The 19,771-nt window shown below is 53.5% G+C and overlaps 1 protein-coding gene across 2 annotated transcripts in view; it reads right to left on the bottom strand.

The window, feature by feature from the left end:
- HTRA1 (HtrA serine peptidase 1) overlaps positions 1-19,771 on the bottom strand; it is a 50,640-nt gene that overhangs the window by 733 nt on the left and 30,136 nt on the right. Inside the window, exons 4-8 of one of the 2 annotated variants that reach the window (XM_047702666.1) lie at positions 6,366-6,560; positions 5,354-5,386; positions 3,875-3,989; positions 2,748-2,805; positions 1,319-1,417 (exon numbers count right to left, since the gene is read on the bottom strand). In XM_047702666.1, the coding sequence (XP_047558622.1) occupies positions 1,319-1,417; positions 2,748-2,805; positions 3,875-3,989; positions 5,354-5,386; positions 6,366-6,560 (500 nt within the window). The remainder of the gene's footprint in view (positions 1-1,318; positions 1,418-2,747; positions 2,806-3,874; positions 3,990-5,353; positions 5,387-6,365; positions 6,561-19,771) is intronic. The other variant, XM_047702667.1, reaches the window with a different exon arrangement.

The raw sequence follows: 19,771 nt of genomic DNA, 5'->3' as shown, positions 1-19,771 counted from the left end.
ATTTAATGCTTCCACTCCTCCAGGTCTAACCGCCCTGGAAGGTTCTCGACTGGATGTAGACAGAGACACAGCTTAGAACCTAGAATCCCCAGGCCAATCAGTGGGATAGGGTGGTTAACTTATGCAAGAAGGCTCAAAATGCCAATGGATTGCACTATTTCCTTTGAGAGTTTTAGGCCAAGTCATCCATCATGTCCAGTGCAGAAATGCTTCCCAGAACTGGTATGGTCAGATGATAGACTGACCCCAAAGGAGGCAAGGATGTGCCATATATCACCTACCGTGGACCATGACCGTGGCCAACCTGCCTGTAACGGGTGTCACAACTCAGAGGGCAGGTCCCAGAGGAGCAGGTAGAATGGTTCTATTATGAGGCCTTCCTTTGTGTTATTATTGCCGTAACTTCCGCTCTCATATAGGACAGTGTCCAATAAGCTATTATGGTCCTTGATGGTCTAGCACAGTACCAGCAAATTTTAAGGGCCAGATAGGAAATATCTGGGGCTTTGCAGGCCATAGGGCATCCTTCACAACTCAGCCTAGTGTGGGCTGTGTAGGACTACTGAGCATGGCCCCATTTACCCATGGCTGGACTCCAGTCAACTTCAGTTATGGACACTGAAATGTCAATTCCCTATCATTTTTATGTATCGTAAAAAACTACTCTTGTTTAAAATTTTTTCAACTGTTCAAAAATGAAAGGCTGGTTCTTAGCCCATGGTCATATAAAATTAGAGCAGGCGGTGGGCCAGACCCAGACTCCAGGGAAGAGTCTGCAGGTCCCTGGTCTAGCTCTCCTCTCTGCACAGTATGTCAGTCGAGGTAACAAACACGGACTGCTGGTTGAGCTCCTTCCTTGCGTGTTCCTTGGATGTTACCTGGGTTATTTTCTGGAGGTATGGACAGGTATGGCCTGACTGACAACAGAATTACAGAAGGCTTCTTTGGGAGGAGATATGTCCATCTGGGGGCCTAGAATGGGACCACTGTCCAAGTTATCAGGGACACAGCTCCTTAAACCCTCTATCCCCAGCCAGGCCTGCCCTAGAGATCCATGAAGAGTTCGATAATCGCTCTTTCCACCTGAATGACTCCTCATGAAGCGAGGACTTTTGAAGACAGGAAGCACCCTTTTGCTGATGAGTCCTGAGCTGAAGGAGGTCAGAAGGCCTGGCTGATGAGACTGCCAAGGGTGTCCAACCATGTCATCAGGGATCCCCACAACCACCTGAGCCAATGTGAAAAGAACACAGCCTCCTTCCCACTATCTATAAGAACCAAAAAGACATCAGGGAAAGGGAAGATAATTCTAACTCACGCTTCTGCTGGGGTATCAGGAATGACTTCAATGATATACGCTCCTGAAAGTACATCTGGGAAGTCTCGGTGGCGGTCCTTCAGCTCTTTGGCTTTGCTGCTTGGGAGGAAACACACTGACTTTAACATTAAGTGAACAAGGGGACTCGCTCAGCTGAGACTCTCACCCAGCTTCTCCTCCTGTCCCGGATTCCAACAGAAAATGTCTCCAGGAGCTTTGATTCTGCTTTAAATTGCCTCGACACACAATCAATCACCTGGCCCTCACCACACACCCAAATGCCTGCACTGTTATCCTTGTCTTAGAGAGGGGGAAACTGAGGCACAGAGGTCAAGTCATTCCCAAGGTCATAAGCCAGGAAGTAGCAGAGCTGGGAGAAGAACTCAGGAAGCCAGATGCCAGGGCCTAGATTCCTTCTCCATACCTCCATCTCCCACGGTTCCAAGACAAGTAACTGATTCACATTTTAGTCTTGGCAGTTCAGTCTATATTCAGGAGGGCCAAAAATTTAATATGCATCTAAATCACAGTAATATAGTCACAACTGATTAATAATAAAGTAATTGTGATAATGAATACAGTGACACCTATGTTATATGTTAATATGTTCTTTGCTGACATGACCTATAAGCATTTCAACCATGCCCTTAGTCACCAGGACTCATGTGATGATACCAGACTTTTTCATCAAGGTTAAAACACCGGTAAGCTACGAGGCTGGCAGCCACACGCTGCACCTTCCACTAGCTCGGGGAAAACAAGCCCATCCGTCATCGAGGTCTGACCCAGCATTCCGGTAGCCACAGCCCACAGGGCGGCAAGGCTTAGGAATGGCAGGGCACTCTGGGCTGGAGGAGGTGCTTGGGGCACTCCTGGAATGTGGGTTTCAACAGAACAAGTGGTGAAAGTAAGGCATGAAGGAGAGTGACCAACACACCCCACTGTTCAGGGCTGCCTTCAAAAAGGAGGGCAGAATCTTCTAGAAGGAAGGAGCTGCTCCAAACACACACACACACACACACACACAAAGAAGGATAAAACCAGAGGCCTAGGTTCATGGCCCTTCCTCTCTTTCCTGATGTTTCTCAATTTTATTTATTTTTTATTTTCTGAAGACTTTATTTATTTGAGAGAGAGCAAGAGAGCATGAGAGCAGGGGGAAGGGGAAGCAGGAAAGGGAGAAGCAGACTACCCCCAAGCAAGGAACCCGATACAGGGCTCGATCCCAGGACTCTGGGATCATGACCTGTGCCGCAGGCAGATGCTGAACTGACTGAGCCACCCAGGTGCCCGATATTTCTTAATTTTAACCAGAAACTGAGATGCTTAAGGCAGCATGAGGTTTCTCTGCCAAGGGGCCAGTGGGAGCCTTCTAAAGTTCAGGTTTATTTAAATCTAAGACACAGACACGGGAGTCCTGCTTACCCACCTGGATGTGAGTGACGTCATTCGGATGCCGATATACTTCTTCTTGGTAATAGCTTTGCCTGGTGTGGCAGCAAAAGAACAAGAGGTAACTCAGGTGGCCATTGTCCCGGGGACACCAGGAACTATGAGGGTCGATCCCTCGGTTGGCAGTGTAAAGTCGGGCCCATCGGGGTACACTGAGGCTGTGGTTCGTATCTTGTTCAGAACCCCACCTGCCACGGGACCTGGGAAAATCCTGTCCTTTCAGTGAAGGGCCAAGAACCTGATTCCTCTGTCCTTGTCCTGACATCTGATGAGGGTTCTATCCCTCCTAAAAATCCAGAATATGACCCCACCCTGGTGTGGACGGCTGGGAGAGCCTCTTCCCCAGCCCCACAGCTCCTACTCAGCCCCTCCGGCAGTCTCCACCCACCATGAGAAACACTTCTCAAAGACATCCACCAGACCATGAACCGTCTGTTCCCTGTCGCACATGTGGACGTGTGCCCTAAGGCCTTCACCTTGGCCACTGTGATCCTGGCTGACCTCTTTCCACATCTGTCTGTGCAGCTCGGCACGTTCCCGCACTCCAGACACAAGACCCCCCAGGGGGGCCTTGAGTCTGTTACTCCTGGGTCTGGAATGCCAGCCCCACAACCCCGTCACTCCCCAGCTTGCCACCTGCTTCATTTGCAAGAAAACATCACTGGTATCTGAAATCTTGCCTGTTTGTCTGCTGCCATCCTTCCTCCTCCCACCGGCAGAAGGTAAATATCACACAGGCCCCTGCGGAGCCACGGAACCCCCAGCCTCACCCCAAGCAGATGGATCGATAGCCGTTTGTGGCATGAATGATCTCCCTGAATCTCAGTTTCCTCATCAGAGAAATGGGACCAATACTTTCCACCTGACAGCGCAAAGGAACTTAAGTAAAACGGTGTCTAGAAATCACCTCCAATCCCACCTGGTACGTATTAGACTAAACCGTATGAAATGTTCACGGTCAAGGGTCCAACACCTGTGACCTAATACCAGGGGCCTAACAACGTGCATCCCATCTGCCTTTCGGATCTGAAAGCCTTGGCTCATGTTCAGGTGTGTGGCCTGCCCCCTCCGGAACCTTCCACGGCAGGAAGAGCTGTGTTTTACCTTTGGCCTGCCGGTCATGGGATTCGGTGAGGAACTTCTTAATCTTATCAGATGGGATTGCAAAGGAGATGCCGGCGGTCACCTTCAGAGTGTTAATCCCAATCACTTCACCGTCCTGAAGAGCGAGATGGGAACAGCCTTCTGAATGCACGAAGGTTTAGCAGAAGATGAAGAGGTCGTCGGTGTGAAGAAGTCTCTGAGCTCATGAATGAGTTGACGGGGGTAGTGGGGGAGTCCCAGGGCCGGAGCGGGGAGGCATCACTCAGGCAGCAGGACCCACCCTTAGCAAGGGGAGCCCTGACACACAGCAGGCTCAGTCCCTAGGGTCCGCCATGCTGTAAAAGCAGCCTGAAGCAGATAGTTTCAAGGTGCCCCTCCACTCCTTCCACAGGGAACAGGTCTCAGAGTCCTTTAGGTGGCTGTCTACACCCTCCTGCTTCTTCCGTTTCCAGTGATCTTAACATGCCTCTGCCCACAGCAGGGGGGACAACCTTAGCGCTTAGAGTCCCCAGGAAAATGGCAAGAGCAGCCATGGGTGCTTCCGGGGCTGCGGGGTACGCCCCCTCCCCTCCTCTGCGTGTCACAGACCAGCCTGAAATCCCCGAGCAAGCCAGTCTGCGGGGATGGGCTTCGGTTCAAGACAGACTCACAGTTCAGTGAACACTACTCGCGAAGGCACAGACTCCCTTCACGCCGTTCAACCATCATCTTAACCCTCCTGTTACATGGTTTGTTCGGCTCAGGCTGAGAAGGGCAAACTGCCTAGGGAGCATCAGTCCCTTCCTGGTACCTCCTGCGAGGCCTGGGAATTTGGTCCCTGACATCCAGAACCTTCCAGGAGGCACTGCCGCCTTGGGCTTTGCTAAAGACGGCCTCAATTTCGTTGAGGGACCTGAGAATAGAGCTGGGTGACCCCTGAGCTGTGCGGACCTCACTCACCTCACTCGGACAGATTCTCAGGCTTCCCTTCTCATGCATACGTATTTAAATACAGACAGAAGTGACATCTGGGGGGGGCGGGGGGGAGCGCATAGGGCGGGGGGAATCAGGGGAGTGTAACTCCTCATTCCAGCCAGGTCTGAGGGAGGGCCTCTGGCCAAGACAAAGACTGTGGAGGAGCCAAGCCAGTTCCTGCAGCGGCCTGGAGACCTCCTCTGAGGCCACGACTTTCTATAACAGGCCGGAGTGCTGACACCTTCAAAATAAAGGCCTCCTCCTGCCGCTACTCCTGGATCGGCCCTGAATTCCACCAGCCTGATTTATAACTCTGAAATACGAGTGTCCTCAGGTAGACTCCAGGGGCCTTGCTCTTTTCAGAAAAGATAAGAAGGGTAATTTGCAAAGATAGAGTACATTCACAGATTTCACTTTAAAAGAATTAGATAATGTGCTTTGGCAAGTTCAAGTCTGAAAAGAAAGCAAAAAAAAAAAAAAAGCATATGCATGTATTTTAAAAGAAAAAAAAAAAAAAGGCCTTACCAGGTTTACTAATGGGCCTCCAGAGTTTCCATACTGAAATTAAGCAAAAATTAAAAGGTTAGGAGTTCCTATCTTTACATATTCCAAAGTATTTCCCTGCCTGGCATGTCCCTGGGTTCAGGTTTTCTCAGATTTGTTGCTGTCAACCTAATATTTTGCTGAAAAAAGGGATCTTAAAATTTTACAGGAAGTTTTAGATGTGCCATAAATGAGATTTGGGGGGGGGGCTCCGAAGCCCAGAGGCCAACTCTGACCTCCCTACAGCACCCGACACTACTTCCTTCTCTTGAGGACAGCTGGGCTACTCACTAGCTCGAGTATTCAAGACTTCACCATCTCCCAGCTCTGCGATCCCTGCTTCGCTGCTGGGGCTGGAAACCTGCATGGTTTGTTCTTTTTCCATGACTTCATGCAGATCGCAGGAAAGTTTGGGAATAAAACCTACTCGAGGCAGCAAGTGCGTAAAACACGTTTTGTCTTATCTATTAAACAGATGTGGGGGGTGGGGCATTACTCTTTAGAAACACCAACCCTGTAAGATGACTGCTGAAGGGAAAAAAATGTGACTTTAAAAAAGATCCCATTGATGAGACGGTGTGGAGCAAAGCCCGGCCTCCTTAGACATCGGTCAGTAAGGGCCTAAGGCTCAGACTGTGCCCCAAGGCAGAGCGAACACCTGGGGGTGCTGGGGGGAGGAGCAACAGTGTCCGTACCTGTGTGAGCATCCCTTCTGCACAAAGCCTTGAAAGCAGCTCTGCCAAGGGGCCTGGAAGCAGAGGAGCCATGGCCCCTCGGGTGGGATGGGAGCTCCTCTGGGCTACGGACCTTGGCGTATCTGAAGGCCCCTTCACAGGAGCCCCTGGAGATGGCAAAGGCTGAGGACGGCCCCTCGACCTCATCTGCTCTAGGGGTTCAACGGGAACTCCCTGCCCAGCACCTTGAGGGCCCTGACTCCACCCCTGGTTCCCAAGCCCGGCTTCCCGAGCGCCCAGCCCGACCCCGCAGGGCTCACGTTGATGATGGCGTCCGTCTGGATGTAGTCCATGTCTGAGTTCCGGAGCCCCAGCTCTTTGCCGCCTCGCTGGGTCGTGCTGACGATCCCGGTGGTGACTGTGTTTTGAAGGGAAAACGGGCTTCCGATGGCGACCACGAACTCTCCTGGCCTCAGCTCTGAGGAGCGGCCAAGCAGCAGGACAGGCAGCCTTCCCTGGAACCACAAGGCAGGCGTCGCTGCGCTCAGTGAACAGCACGGACCGACGCGCCACGCGGTGACAGGCGTTGTGGGAAAGCGAGGTCAGGCCCATCATCCCTTCCCAGGCCGAGGCCACACGGCCCCTCCCACCCACTACCACCAACATGTTGCAAGCTGTCTCGGGGCCAAGGAAAACACAGAAGGTCACGGGAGGCCGTCTCGGGGTCACACATCTTGAAGCTATCAGCACAGACTTAATTGAGACTGGGAGACAAAGTCTGAATTTGGGGCCCGACTGCCTAAGGCCGTCTTAGAGAGTGAAGATGCGCGCTGGATCCTGAGCTCACACCCCCCAGGGTGCAAAGGATCAGTTCCCACTTATCAGAGGCACGTCTGTCCAGAGTCCCGTGGAGCCGGGGGCCCTGAGGGCGGGAACTGCACAGTCCGCACTGGGTGAGTCTCCACGCTGAGTATAGGGCAATTCTGGTGACAGGCAGAGGGGGAATCGGGGTGGCAAGCCCCCCACCCCACCTCTCCACTAGCACCAAGACCCAAGAAGTAGCCTCTCCCCTCGCCTGAAAAGACCCTCCATCAACCACCTCTGCTCCCTGGCCCTGTTGAACTGACTAATCCAACAAGCCCCTTTCCCGATGCCGCCAGAGGCCAGGCACAGTCAGAGGCTCCACACAAGTCTTCAGACCAGATCTAGCCAGCTGGAGTGGCTGGGGCGTCCATGAGGAAGGCCTGAGGCCCTCCCCTTCCTTTCCTTCCAGAGCCAAGCAAACCTCCCGAGTTCCTCTAGCCTTTGTTCCCCAACAAGAGGAGCAGCTGCCCCAAACAACCAGGCCCAGGCCCAGGAAGCCAAGACCCCGCCCTGACCTCCTGCAAATAGCACTTCCAATCCTCCTGTTTGTCCACCTCAAAAAAGAAAGGAAGAGGTGGGGGGCGGGGCAAGAAGGTGGGGTGAGTCAAAATGAGCCATTACTTTCGCATCTGCCCTGAGAGGGATAGAGCAGACACCCTGAAAGCAGATGAGGTGACGTGGGGTGATCACTGGGCCCATTTCACAGATGAAGAAATTAAGGCTCCAAGAGACTGGGTGACTTGAGACAGAGACTCGTGCCTGGGACTGTGACCCTGAACACAGACTCATCGGCTCCACAGCACTGTGCCACAAAGACCCCTCCCCACCCCAAATAAGAAAGGTACTGGGCCAAAAAGTACGTGGAGGAAGGAACGTTGAAGAAGGGATCTAAAACTGGCTTTGAGAAGGAACGCCCCTCCGAGCACAGCCAGTGAGGGGCCCAGGAGAGCTGTCAAGAGCACAGACCCCCAGCCAGGCTGCCTGATTGATCCTGGCCCGAGTTTACAACAACTTGGGTCTCAGTATTCACATCTGGAAAATGGGACTACCACACACGGCACACCGCTCTCGTGAGTTGGTTGTGAGAATGAGGTGACAAGACCCCAACAGCCCTTGAATATTGCCTGGCTCGTGTGACGCATCCTGTTAGTGGGACAGGTAAGCGTCCCGGAAGTGATGGTGATTGTTGCTGCCTTGGGGATCTGTGCAGACCTAGTGAGGGAACCCCACCAACTAAACTCCCACAAGCTAGCCCGTGTCACCCAGCCTTTCACCCAGGAAAAGGCTGGTGGCACCGGGCTACCCTAACAGTGACCCCTGGGGTCACCTGAGGCCACAGTGCCCCGTGCTGCTCTGGAAGGGGCAGGCCTGCCGCTCCACACTCCCCGAGCTCCTCGGCGTCCAGCGGCATGCGGGCGAGCTCAGCTCGGCCTGTTTACCCTGGGCCCGTGCCAGCCACCCCTGCCAGCAATGATTTCATCCAACATTCACAGCGGGTGGGCGAGGGGGGCCCGTGATGTGCACCAAGCCAGTCTGGGGGAGGCCTGCTGGGGACACAGCTGCTCCTTCAGGGCTGGGCAAGGGGACATGGCAAGGAAGACTCCTGGGTCTGGGCACGCCTGGCTTTTCACCAACTTCAAGGCAAGAGATCAAGTTCAAACACAGAGGTGGGCCCAGCCCATATCAGCTCAGCCACAGTCTGGGAACCACATCAGAAAGTCCTATGGGGCAGGGCTGTGAAAGATCCCAATTAGTCCTCGCCTACCCTGGGAAGGCGCAGAGCAGGCTCCTGGTTCTCGGAGTTCAGAAGCAGAGGGGCCTCAAGACAGCACCCCCAGACCTCTTCTTTCCCAAGTTTCAGCTCAGGCCCAGCGGATGAGGCAGGGAGGCAAACACTTCTGGGACACGGAAGCTGTGAGGACGGAGGAACGACACCCTGCTGGGGGGAGAGTGCCCGGGGCCTGCAAGCAGCTCTGCTGCGCTCACTGGGGAGGGGTCGGGATCCCCAGACCACTGTGAAGGTGTCACACTCAAGGGACTACATGGGCCTGGACAGGTGGACACCAGGGAGTCTCCCCAAGAACCAGTCCTCACTTGAACAAAATAGGGGATATCTGGGTCCCAAGTGGCCAGTCAGATGTGCACCGATGGGCCCCGTGGGCAACATCAGATCTGCCTCGTATAAGCTGCTACTCCCTCAAGCACCCCCACATCATGAAGGACGATCGGAGACAGAAGTAAGCAAGTGGACAAATCCCAGGGGGTGGGGCTTTTAATAGGAGCACCTGATGGGTGTGAGAGGAAGGCACCTTTCACCTCCCAGCTGGCAAAGCCTTTCATGGCCAACCGGGGGCGGGGGGCTGAGGGGGGTGGGCATTGGGGCAGGCGTTCCCCCTTTTACAGAAGTGGAAACCAAGACTCAGAGACAGGGCGGCCCCTCCCAGCTAAGGAGCAGCCTGGCTAGAGAAGAGAACAGGCCTCCTCACGGGCCGACCTGCACTCCAGGTACGTGTTAACCTGGAACCCAACTGTCGGCAGAAACCCTTGCAAGGGGGTAACGTGGGATGGACGTGTGGGTCAGGCCAGACTTAGAGCTCTCCAGAAGGCCGCCAGGTCTCCTCGGGGCCATTTGGCCCCCTGCTCCGCACAGGGGCTGCCGGCCCCAAGAGCATCAGGCCCTCCGGCTGCCCCAGGTCGGAGCGGGGCTCCTCGGGGTTTCAGTCCTCACCGCGGCTCTGTCTGCTCAGCGCAGCTACACCTCTGCTGGCCAGACTCCTACTCGGTAACTGAGCATCTGACTCCAGAGCTGTCTAGACACGAGCTCCACGGGGGGCCTGGGGGAGACGAAACGCGGACACGTCTCGCGCTTGACCTCCGGATGGGGAACACCGGTCCGCGCACTCCCGGCTCCCCTCCGCAGCGCCGTCCGAAGGCTGGTCCCCAAGCCACCCACATCAGAGGCGCCCCAAGGCTCGCGGAGCAGACACTCTGCCCGAGTCTCCTTCTGAAGCGCCCCTCTCCCGACAGCCACTTCCCACACCTCAGCATCTCGGTGGAGCCTGGCTCACAGCACGCCCGTGAGGCAAACCCAGACATCTCTCCTCCACTTGGCAGGAAGCAAGGGGGTAAGCGGATCCCACTCCCACGTCAGACTCTCGAACCACCAGGGGGCTGACAAAGTGAACCGGGTGTGTACACCACGGCAGTGGGCTGGGAGAGCTCATAAATGCCCACAGGAAATCCCCAAGGCTCCACAATGGAGAGCATGGGGCTCAAGACTGGCCCAAGTCCTTCGAGATGTTTCCATTGTGCTGCTAGTTTTCAAGGCCACGCTCATGCCGATGAGAGCAGGGGTGGCTCTCTGCGAGGGGACTCACTAACGCTAAAGGACGTCCTCACGCCACCACCGCAGAGAGCGGCTTTAAGAAAACATGACACCCCCTACCACCTGGGTTTCCGGCCCACTACCACCCAGGCCGGTGGAGGAAGAGCCCAGGGGAGGGTGTCAGAAGTCCTGGGTGCGGACTCCAGACTTATCACGTCTGTGTTAAATGACTACATACTACCCATAGGCAGGATACTAATTGTGCGGTAGATTTAATGCGAAAACTTGGAAGAGGATGGTGCACAGTGTGATTAAAGAAGGCTCTCCCATTCATTTAATTACAACAAAAAACCAGCAGGCCTGGCAGCACCGCTCCCATGAAACACCACCAACATGAAAGAGAACTTTCTCGACAAGCATCCACTGAGCGTCTCTGATGAGCCGGGCCCAGTGCACACAGATCAATCAATCCATCTGTGCCTCCAGGCCTACTGTCTGATGGGTTGGAGTCACATGGTAGTAAAAAGAGACAAAGTCCCAATCTCCATTGCCACGGTCAGCTCAGTCCAGAATGTTCCGTAAGGACTAAATATAGATCAGCACTAAAAATGATTTGGGTGTATCAATGAGGGCGTTTTTAGCTGCAAGTAACTGAAAACCCAACTCAAATGGAATAAATGTCCAGCTGTTCAAGGGCAGGGTTGCATGAGGGCCAGTCACATCAAAGACTCGTAGACATCTTTCCTTAGGTAGGATCAACTTAAGCCACCTCCATTCCGGGCATTATATAGACAGGACTATGCCCAGTGGCGGGCAAAGGCTATCTTCTCCCCTATGAGTCTCTTTCGAAGAGCAAAGAATGTGGGACCTAGCACCTACTTCCTCCTGGGTCATCGGCCAGCAAGTAGTCATAAGGCTACCCCCAACCATTCTTTGGCAAGGGGAACATGGCCCCCATGATGGCCTTACCCTCCCCAGGATTCGGCAGTGTTAGGGATGAGTGGATGGACCAGGGCTGTACCAGCAGGAGGAAGGCTGAGTCTGCTGTGGGGGAAGGTTGCAGAGCAGCGGCCACCAGGGTCCACCAAAGCTTAGGGCAAAGTGGTTCATTTTAGAGCAGCAATCCTAATACCTAACTGTGTTTGGGAAGGGCTCTGATAAGTAGATGCTCCTTCATGCAGGTTTTTATGGGGTAGAGATGGGAGCAAGAGGAAAAATCCTCATCAGAAAACAGTAACAGTCACGAGGGGTGCCTGGGTGGCACAGTCAGTTGGCTGTCCCATGCTTGGTTTCAGCTCAGGTTATGATCTCAGGTCGTGGGATCAAGCCCCATGTCAGGCTCTAAAAAAAACTGGTAATGGCCTGGGCGTTATTATTCCAATGACCCAGTATTCTCACTAAAATAAATAAATGAATCTTTAGGAAAAAAAAAAAAAAGTAATGGTCAAGAAGTCTCTGTGTTCATCAGTGCACGACACAAGTGATCCAAGCAGAGCCTGGCCAACCCACCCCTTGTCCGCATGCCCTACGGGCCTCCTGCTCTGTCACTTCCTCTGCTGTTAGAGCCGGCTTCGCGGTGGGACCAGTCATCTTGCCTGTTCTGCTGCCACGTTCCCCCAGTTAGGTGGTGGCAGTACCAGGACTAGAATCCTCCCCATGCCCCCACCCACGTGTCCTCTCCAGCCTACCCTGCTCACTGTCCAGATGTTCAGAGCACAGGACCTTTGCACAGCGGCAGGTGATGGCAGCGGATATGACACACAACAGGGCAGTTGGGGAGTCGAAGGACAACCAGCACAGAAACCAGCCAGAGGAGGCCAAGTTCACAAGTCCCCAGGGTGAGGGCCTGGGCCATGTTGCTCCTCCGATGCTGGGAGCCTGAATTATCCTCAGACAAGCCCAGACTGGGGCATGGAGGCAGGCCTGTGCAGCACCACCTGCTTCAAGGACTCTGCATGGGACCCGGACTCACGCTAAAGGTGAATCACAAGCCCCGGAGCCCCCCAGGAAGAAAATCTGGGTATGTGCTGGGTAAGGTCCCCGGGTGATGGCCTGCTTCAGGCTTCTTCTCCAGCAACAGCAAAGGCTGGTGCGGAAGAGAAGACTCAAACAAAGTCACACACATACCATATGCACACGCATATGCATACTCATACACACGTATGTGCACACGCACACACATGCACCCAGGCACACACATATATGCCACTTCAGCATATATGTCTGCAGGAACCCTGCAGACCCCAAGAGCACCACGTGCCAGGCAACAGGACAGCTGGGCTTGGACCTTGTCCTGTAGTAGCTCATGCCATGACTTTGGGCCATTTGATTGGCTTCTTTTGAGTCTTGGTTTTACCACTTCTAAAATAAGATTGTTGAGGATGGTGATGTCCAAGGTCATCTCAGCTCTGACAGTTAAGGTCCTTTCCAAAAGACCTGGATGATTTCCAAAAAACCTATTAGCAGATGATGGTTAAATTGGTGAGATCAGAAGAGGCACCACCGTCCTTAATAGATTGCTTTTCATACAACCCCCCAGTGGGGTCAGATGAGCCTGCAAGCTCGGGCCACAAGCGGAGAGGGGACTCTTGGAATTCTGCAGATGCTGGCTTAGCCAGGAGTCGGCTAGAGAGGCTCTAAGAGTGAAGGCCCATCAGTCTTGCAGCTTCTGGCCACACTGGTTTAGCCTAATAGGCCTTGAGTCCCCACTCCAGTGCTCCCTCCTTCCCTGAAGCTTGCAGAGAAGGTCAATGAAACAAACTAATAAAGCTAAAGGAAAAAAAAAATTTTTTTAGCCTAATGAGGCAAGTGAACGACTTCTTTTTCTTCCTTGGAAAGTATAAAGTACTCCTGTTACAAAAATATTTTCTGTTGCCGAATCTGCAGGAGCCACGGCCTCCGCCAGCCACCCAGCAGGCCCGTTGTCAAGGGCCCGGGGCTTCCAGGCTGGTCCTGGGTGTCGCTTGAAGCTTGCTTCAAAGACTAATGTTGCAGCTGTTGGCAGAGACTCAACTGAGTGATTCAACGTGCTTTCTGGAAACAGTTATGCTAACGTTTCATTTTCTTTTAAAAATATGTGATGGAGAAAATAGCACATCCCCCATAGCCAGCAAGAAGCAGAGCTCTCAGACCTGCAGGCTTCCTTCGGAAAAGCAGACTAGGCCTCCAAGGCTGTTCCACCGACGGCTGTGGGGGAGGGCTCGGGTGGGGAGACAGGAGATGTGGGGGAGTCAGGGGGAGAGAGAAAGAGGAAGAGTCTGATCGTGTACAAGCAGAAAGAGAAAAGGCAAACACAACCACCTTTGTCCTCCCTGTTTACAAACCCCACTATAATATTTCTCCTGCCAGCTGTATCCAGAAACATGAGCATCTTGAAAATTCCCTTACGCTTGTTGTTTAAACCACAAAATGTCAACAGTTCTATCCAGAAGCCCAGCGGCCAGTGACTGTACAAATTCTGTGGTACCCGGAGGAGGCAAACCATGGTCTCCATCAAGAGTCACTCTGGTTTTCGTATACACCGGCCCCTCTGATCCCTCCACTTTTTCTTTTTTATCCCTCCACTTTTATCCACTGACTTCAGCTTCATGGATGCTGCTCCAAGAGACTTTGGCCAATAAATATTGATTTTTTAAAAATTGGTGAATATGAAAATGGAAAAGGAAAGAATGAACAAACCAGATTTTAAAAGCGCCTTCCAGAAGGGATGGGCAGTGATCTCTCTCTGGTCGATTCAGGGCACAATGCACAGCAACCACCCAGTGTCTGTTGAACTGAATTGTCTCCTCACTCCCCATGACCACTTAGAGCCCCTGCTATCCTGTATGCAGAGGAGCCCAAAAGATATCTTTCCTTTCAAATTTAAGCTTTAAATTTTTTAAAGATGTATAATGCATCACCGCCTCAACATAAAAATAATCTGAGATGGTCGGTGACACAGGGCCTACTATGTTACATTAATTAACATATATTCGTGGCATAAAATGGGGTCATAGAGAATATTCTCACCACAAAACCAATGGTTTCAATGAGCTCCCCAGTGGCCAAAGCAAAGAGGGAAATACCATGAGTCACACACTCTCATTATCAGATTCTGGTGCCTCAAATAACAAGAGTGACTTGATAAGCATTACTAAATGCTAATGTATTAATGTATTAAATAATCAGTCCTCAATTCACCAGAATGTCTTATTTCTCCCACGCCACAGAAGGTGGTCATGGTGATTGTAGGAAACCAGTTTTGCGAAATTGCATGTATACTGCTATGAAAAGAGGTAACCAGTTCATTACAAAGCCTTTGCACCTACAGATTCTCAAGAGATTGACATAAAAAACTGGAGCTTTCCAAAATATGACCAGGAATCCCCAAGAGCAAGGCCAATAAGAAATGTAGACAATATGCACAGAAACCAGCTAATAACCGGAAACAGTAGCTTGGGCTCTGAAGGGCTCTAATAAACTCACTGAGAAATAAGTTTGCACCTGATTCGGGGTCCAGCCTTGCCCCCTAGGTTGGCTCTGTCCTTCCTTGTCCTTCCTGTCACCCCAGACATAAGCTTCCTGCCTACACTACCTACAGAGGCCTCCCCAGCCCTCCGTGCCTCCTGCCTCTTCCGTTTGTTCCTTTTCTGTACTTGTTACCCTCATATCCCATTTTTTCTGTTTCCCCCCTAGCCTGTCGTCCCGGGGTCACGTGGCTCTTGTGCTTGGCTGATACGTGCTCAGGACCTAATACAGTGTTTGCCCAAGACACAGGCTCAGTAAAGCCTTACAGAATCCATGAATGAATAAAGAGTAACTGAAGAAAATGAACCACGAGACCTTAAAAGATCTTTTGGATTTGGAATTGGATAATCATTTTCAAAACATCTTGAAATTCTACTGAAAATGCAGAGAAATGAGTAAACATAATCTGCTTAATCCACCAAAAGCGATGCAGCAGCAGCAGCAGCAAAGAAACACAGTTCGAGCACACGCACACATACATGCACACATGCGCGCACACGCGCGCGTGCGCACACGCGCACGCACCAGCCCCAAGAGACAGAGCAAGTGAATTCAGCCTCTCTGTGCTCCCCTCTTTGGTCACCTAGAGCTTGGGCCTTAACGAGCGTACTTGGCCTCTAGCACACTCAGCTCCTCTAGGACAAGGTGTTAATTGTCTCACACTGGGGCTAGCAAACTTCATCTATGAAAGGCCCAAAAGTAAATACTCTCGGCTTCATGGGCCATGTGGTCTCCATCCTAACGACTCCACTCTGCTGATACAGTGCAAAAGCAGCCACAGACTCTAAATCACAGGCATGGCTGTGTCGCAATAAAACTTTATTTACAAAAACAGATGGAGGGCCAGATGTGGCCTGCAAGCCACAGGTGACCAGCCCTGGACTCTCCCGCATTGTTACCTACTCGCTAAACTGTCCAACGGAAGCAGTGTATGTCTGTATGTCCCCGCTCCCCACTCAGTGATGGAGACGGGAGACATTCTGGATGCGGCACCTACACGTTCAGTCCCAACAACCGCTTTGTCAGAACCATAAATAAGAGTCTTAACCTAATTCCCTGACGAGAGAGTGCCAATGTGAAAAAAGGCATTACCATATTAAGAGAAAAACATAGCCAAAGAATTTCCTTAACAATCAGCTAAGTTCTTGAACCCAGGCCAGAGAACACACAAGGGCTCCGGTTTTGATAGTTTGGGGAACTGAAACATTTCCACATTCCAGAAGGAGCTGCAGTCCCAGCAGAAGGGGCCACGTCCCCATCGGCCTCTGGACAAAGGCCGCGCAGAGGAATGAGGGCCGCCGCTGCTCCGCTGCCTGGTTTACATTCCCTGATGAAATATTGATTCCCACCCCCTGAAAATGGTAAAAATCAATACGGTAACAGAAGCCTTGTAACATCAACAGGGGCCTGGGCGCCCGCAGCAAATTCAAGGGCAGCCCTCTAAGCTCCGGCACCCAGAGCACGAGACCACAAACGACCGGCACAGAGGCAGTGGGGGAAAGAATCCGAAATGGAAAAACACAGAAACAAAATAAGAGGGTAACTATGGCAGTGCCATCCGCAGCCCAGGCTCCCGGTCGCTTTACGAGGCTGCGGGACGGACTCCAGGAGATTCGAAGCCGTCCCAGCCCAGCCTCTGTGTTATCTGATTCACTCCTGGACGGCTCCGGTGGCTGAGTCAGCGGCTTCCGACAATCAGGTTGTCTAAGGAGAACTGGCCGGCGGGCGGGCATGAGTCACGCCGAGCGCCGCACCACCCCCGCCCTCGCCACCGTCCGGGGGGCCACCCGGACCCTCCTCGCTGAGGACTCAGGACAGAGTCACGGCGCACCGGGCCAGACCTTGAGACAGAGGCCTGGAGGAGACAGAGCCCGCTGAGCAGCTGCTGGCACCTGTGCTTTGAAGGCCCAGGGCCACCAGCCCCCCAGCCCCCGGCCCCGAGTGACCCCTGTCCTGAGCTTCAGGGATTAGAAGTGGGCTCAGCAGTAAAAGGACCCTGTGTAAACAGAGCAGCCCCCCGCCCCGCAGTCTTCCTCTTCAGCCACTTCAAACGGCTCTGGCCTGTAGGTGGTCAGGGGCCCGAAGGTGGCCGGGGGGCGGATGCAGGCCTGGGGTGGGGAGGGAAGAAAAATACCTCACAGGCCTAAACCTGGCGGCCTGCACACATCTCCCTGCCACAGGAAACCTCCCTGCCTCGGCCGCACTCCGACTGCCCGAGACCACAGGGCTGCTGGAGCCCGGGCGAGGCCAGGCGTCCGTCCAAAGCGGGCGGCCCCGGGGATCAGATGAGGCCTGGCTGCGGAGTGCGGGCTGGGGAGGTGGGGTGGCGGCTGGCCCCCTGAGCCATCAGGCCCTCATCAGACAAGAGGCCCCGGGCCTCCCCCCTCAGCCGTGCCTCAGAGCCGTGGGCCTCGCTTCCTCCTGAGCAGAGAGCACTGGGGCCGGTCCTGGGACCTCTCTGTCCCGCAGCGACTACCTGACAAGTGCGTCAGGCCGGCGTGTCCCTCACACTCCAGCAGCGCCCAGAGACCTAAATCAGCAAATAAGACAACTGTTGACTGGGCTAAGGAGATGGGGGGTGGGGGGTGGTGAAGAGTGAAATGTGACTGTCCTCAGAGTGGCCGTCCAGTCTGGCGTGGGGATGTGGGGAGCCACCCTGGGCAGTGGGTTGGGGAAGGGCCGTCCAGGGCAGAATTTCGGGCGGGACCCAAAGGGTGGGAAGGGCAGCTCTGGAACAGCTGTGGGGACACAGCCGGGGAGCCATGGCCTGGACCCCAGGAGAACAGCTCTGGCGCTGGTAGGCCAGAGAGGAGGGGAGGCCAGGCAGAGTGGGTGAGGGGAGGAGGGAGGAGATGAGGCCAGGAGGAGGGGCGCCCCATCAGGCCAGGCCCCCTAGGACACGTGTGAAGGGCAGACAGCATAGGGTCCAAAAGCTGGACTCAGCAAGGGAAGCAGAGGCTTTTCTGCTGGTGCTTCCTCATGGACACAGCTGGGGCACCTCACTAACAAATGTGGCTTTTCCCTCTCACCTTCTTCAACACATGCCCGTATTTCTGTCCTGGAGGCCAGCCTAGAGAGACCAAATCACTCTCTCCTTTTACCTCCCACTCTCCTTCTCTATCTCTCTCCCTCTTACCCTCTCTCTCTTCCTGAACTACTCAGGGGGGAAAAACCGCACAGACAAAATGCTGCCTTTGGATAAAATTTTTAAATGTTCTGCAAACACGGCCCGTGTCATGTTGAACACATTTGGAAACAGTTTGTATCTGAAGCTGAACTTGTCTGCCCTCGAAGCTGCTTTCTATTAAAATGTTTGCATGCACACTGTCCCCCCTTCCTGCTGCTGGCATTCCCTCCCCCTCTTCCCCCAACGCTAGCCCCAGGAAAGAGGAGGTGCAAATCCTAGGGCAGAAGCACAGAACGGGCTGTGGTTGGAGGGGATGGGCCTACAGGGGGCACCCTCTTCCCCCAGCTTGGGATGTGGGGGACAGGGGGACAGACTAGGCCGCTCCACTGGCGCATGAGCCTCCTTCTGAAAGCTCTTCCGTCTCCAAACTCAGCAGGGAAAGTAAGTGCACATGTGTCTTCTCAGCAGTGAGAAGCAAAAACAGAGTTCTTTGGTTCCCAGCCCAGACATGTCGCTGGCAATCTCAGGCCAAGGGGGGCGGGGGTTCACTGGAGACACGAAGGGAGTTCCAAGAATGGAAAGAAAAGTAGACAGATCGGGTCAGAAAGGGCGGGAACCCAGCGCTCCGGCGGGGGAGGGGAGGCTGCTCAGCTGCAGGGGCTCTACCAGCATTGCCCGTGGGCCCAGGGAGGGTTTGCGAGGCCTCCGAGGGGAGGGCCGGCTGGATCCACGGGTCCTTGTCCTGTGTCCACCCCCTGGCCCCAGGAGGGTGGGGCACCATGACTACTGGTCCCACCAAGACTGTCCAGTGGGGGAGACGTAGTCCCCAGTGTAAATGCTAGCTGCTGTTCTCAGGAGACGGGGGTGCTGGATGACAAGGAAGCATGACAACAGATGTCCAGGGTAATTTCTATTCCTTAACAGTGTCGAGGGACCCCTGGGTGGCTTAGTCAGTTAAGCATCCAACTCTTGACTTAGGCTTAGGTCACCGTCTCAGGGTCCTGGGATCAAGCCCCGAGTCAGACCCTGTACCCAGCGGGGAGTGTGCTTCTCTCTCTCTGTCCCTCTCCCTCCGCCCCTCCCCCCACTCGCAGGAGCGGATGAGTGCATGCGCGTGCTCTCTCTCTAAAATAAATTTTAGAAAGAATCTTAAAAAAAAAAAGTATTGAGAATACCACACTCAAGAAGGACAATAGCTGTTAAAGTAAGGGACAGCCTCCGAATGAAATCATGACGGTGGGGGGAGGAAATGGGCCCAGGCTAGGAGCCACCAAGTTAGCCACTGAGCTTGCGGACGCGGTGGACAGTCCCATCAATTTCCTTGGGTTATGAGAAAACAGCCCCGGGAGGCTGGGTCACAGCCTCACGTGTCAAGGCAGCATTTGTAATGATTTTCAATCCTCAGGCCCAATTTTTGTTGGTTCTGTTTGGGCTGCTCTGAGTCGTCACCCCCCCACCCCCAGTTTCTGGTCCTTTGCTGTTCCTGAGAGTGACCCAGCGCAAGGCGCGTGCACAACCCATCCCCAGCCTGCAGTTTATTCGTCCCTGTGCTCAGGCGGACTCGGACTCAGATCTGCTGGGAGGAGAGGCTCCTTCCAAACTGAGCCTCGTTCCAAGCCAGTCTCCGGCCCCTCCTCATAATCAATCATCAAACAAAAGGGAAAGAGCTGGAAGAGATGGTTTTACTCTACCCCCCACCCCTTTCCAACTACTATCAGCAAAAAAAGCAGTTTAGTCAGTGGAAACCAGTCTCTTGTGTGGGTGTCTGCAATTTAATATCCATTCATTTCCGATTCCTTTTTGAAAAGCCACATTTAATTCAACTTTTCAATGTTAAGCATCTTTTTCTCGAGCTAGAAACAGCCCTCAAATGCCACACCGCCGGCACAGGGCTGGCCTCCCGC

This window comes from Lutra lutra, chromosome 14 (genome assembly GCF_902655055.1).
Source record: "Lutra lutra chromosome 14, mLutLut1.2, whole genome shotgun sequence".
NCBI lineage: Eukaryota > Metazoa > Chordata > Mammalia > Carnivora > Mustelidae > Lutra > Lutra lutra.
This window is presented reverse-complemented; position numbering and strand designations above follow the sequence as displayed.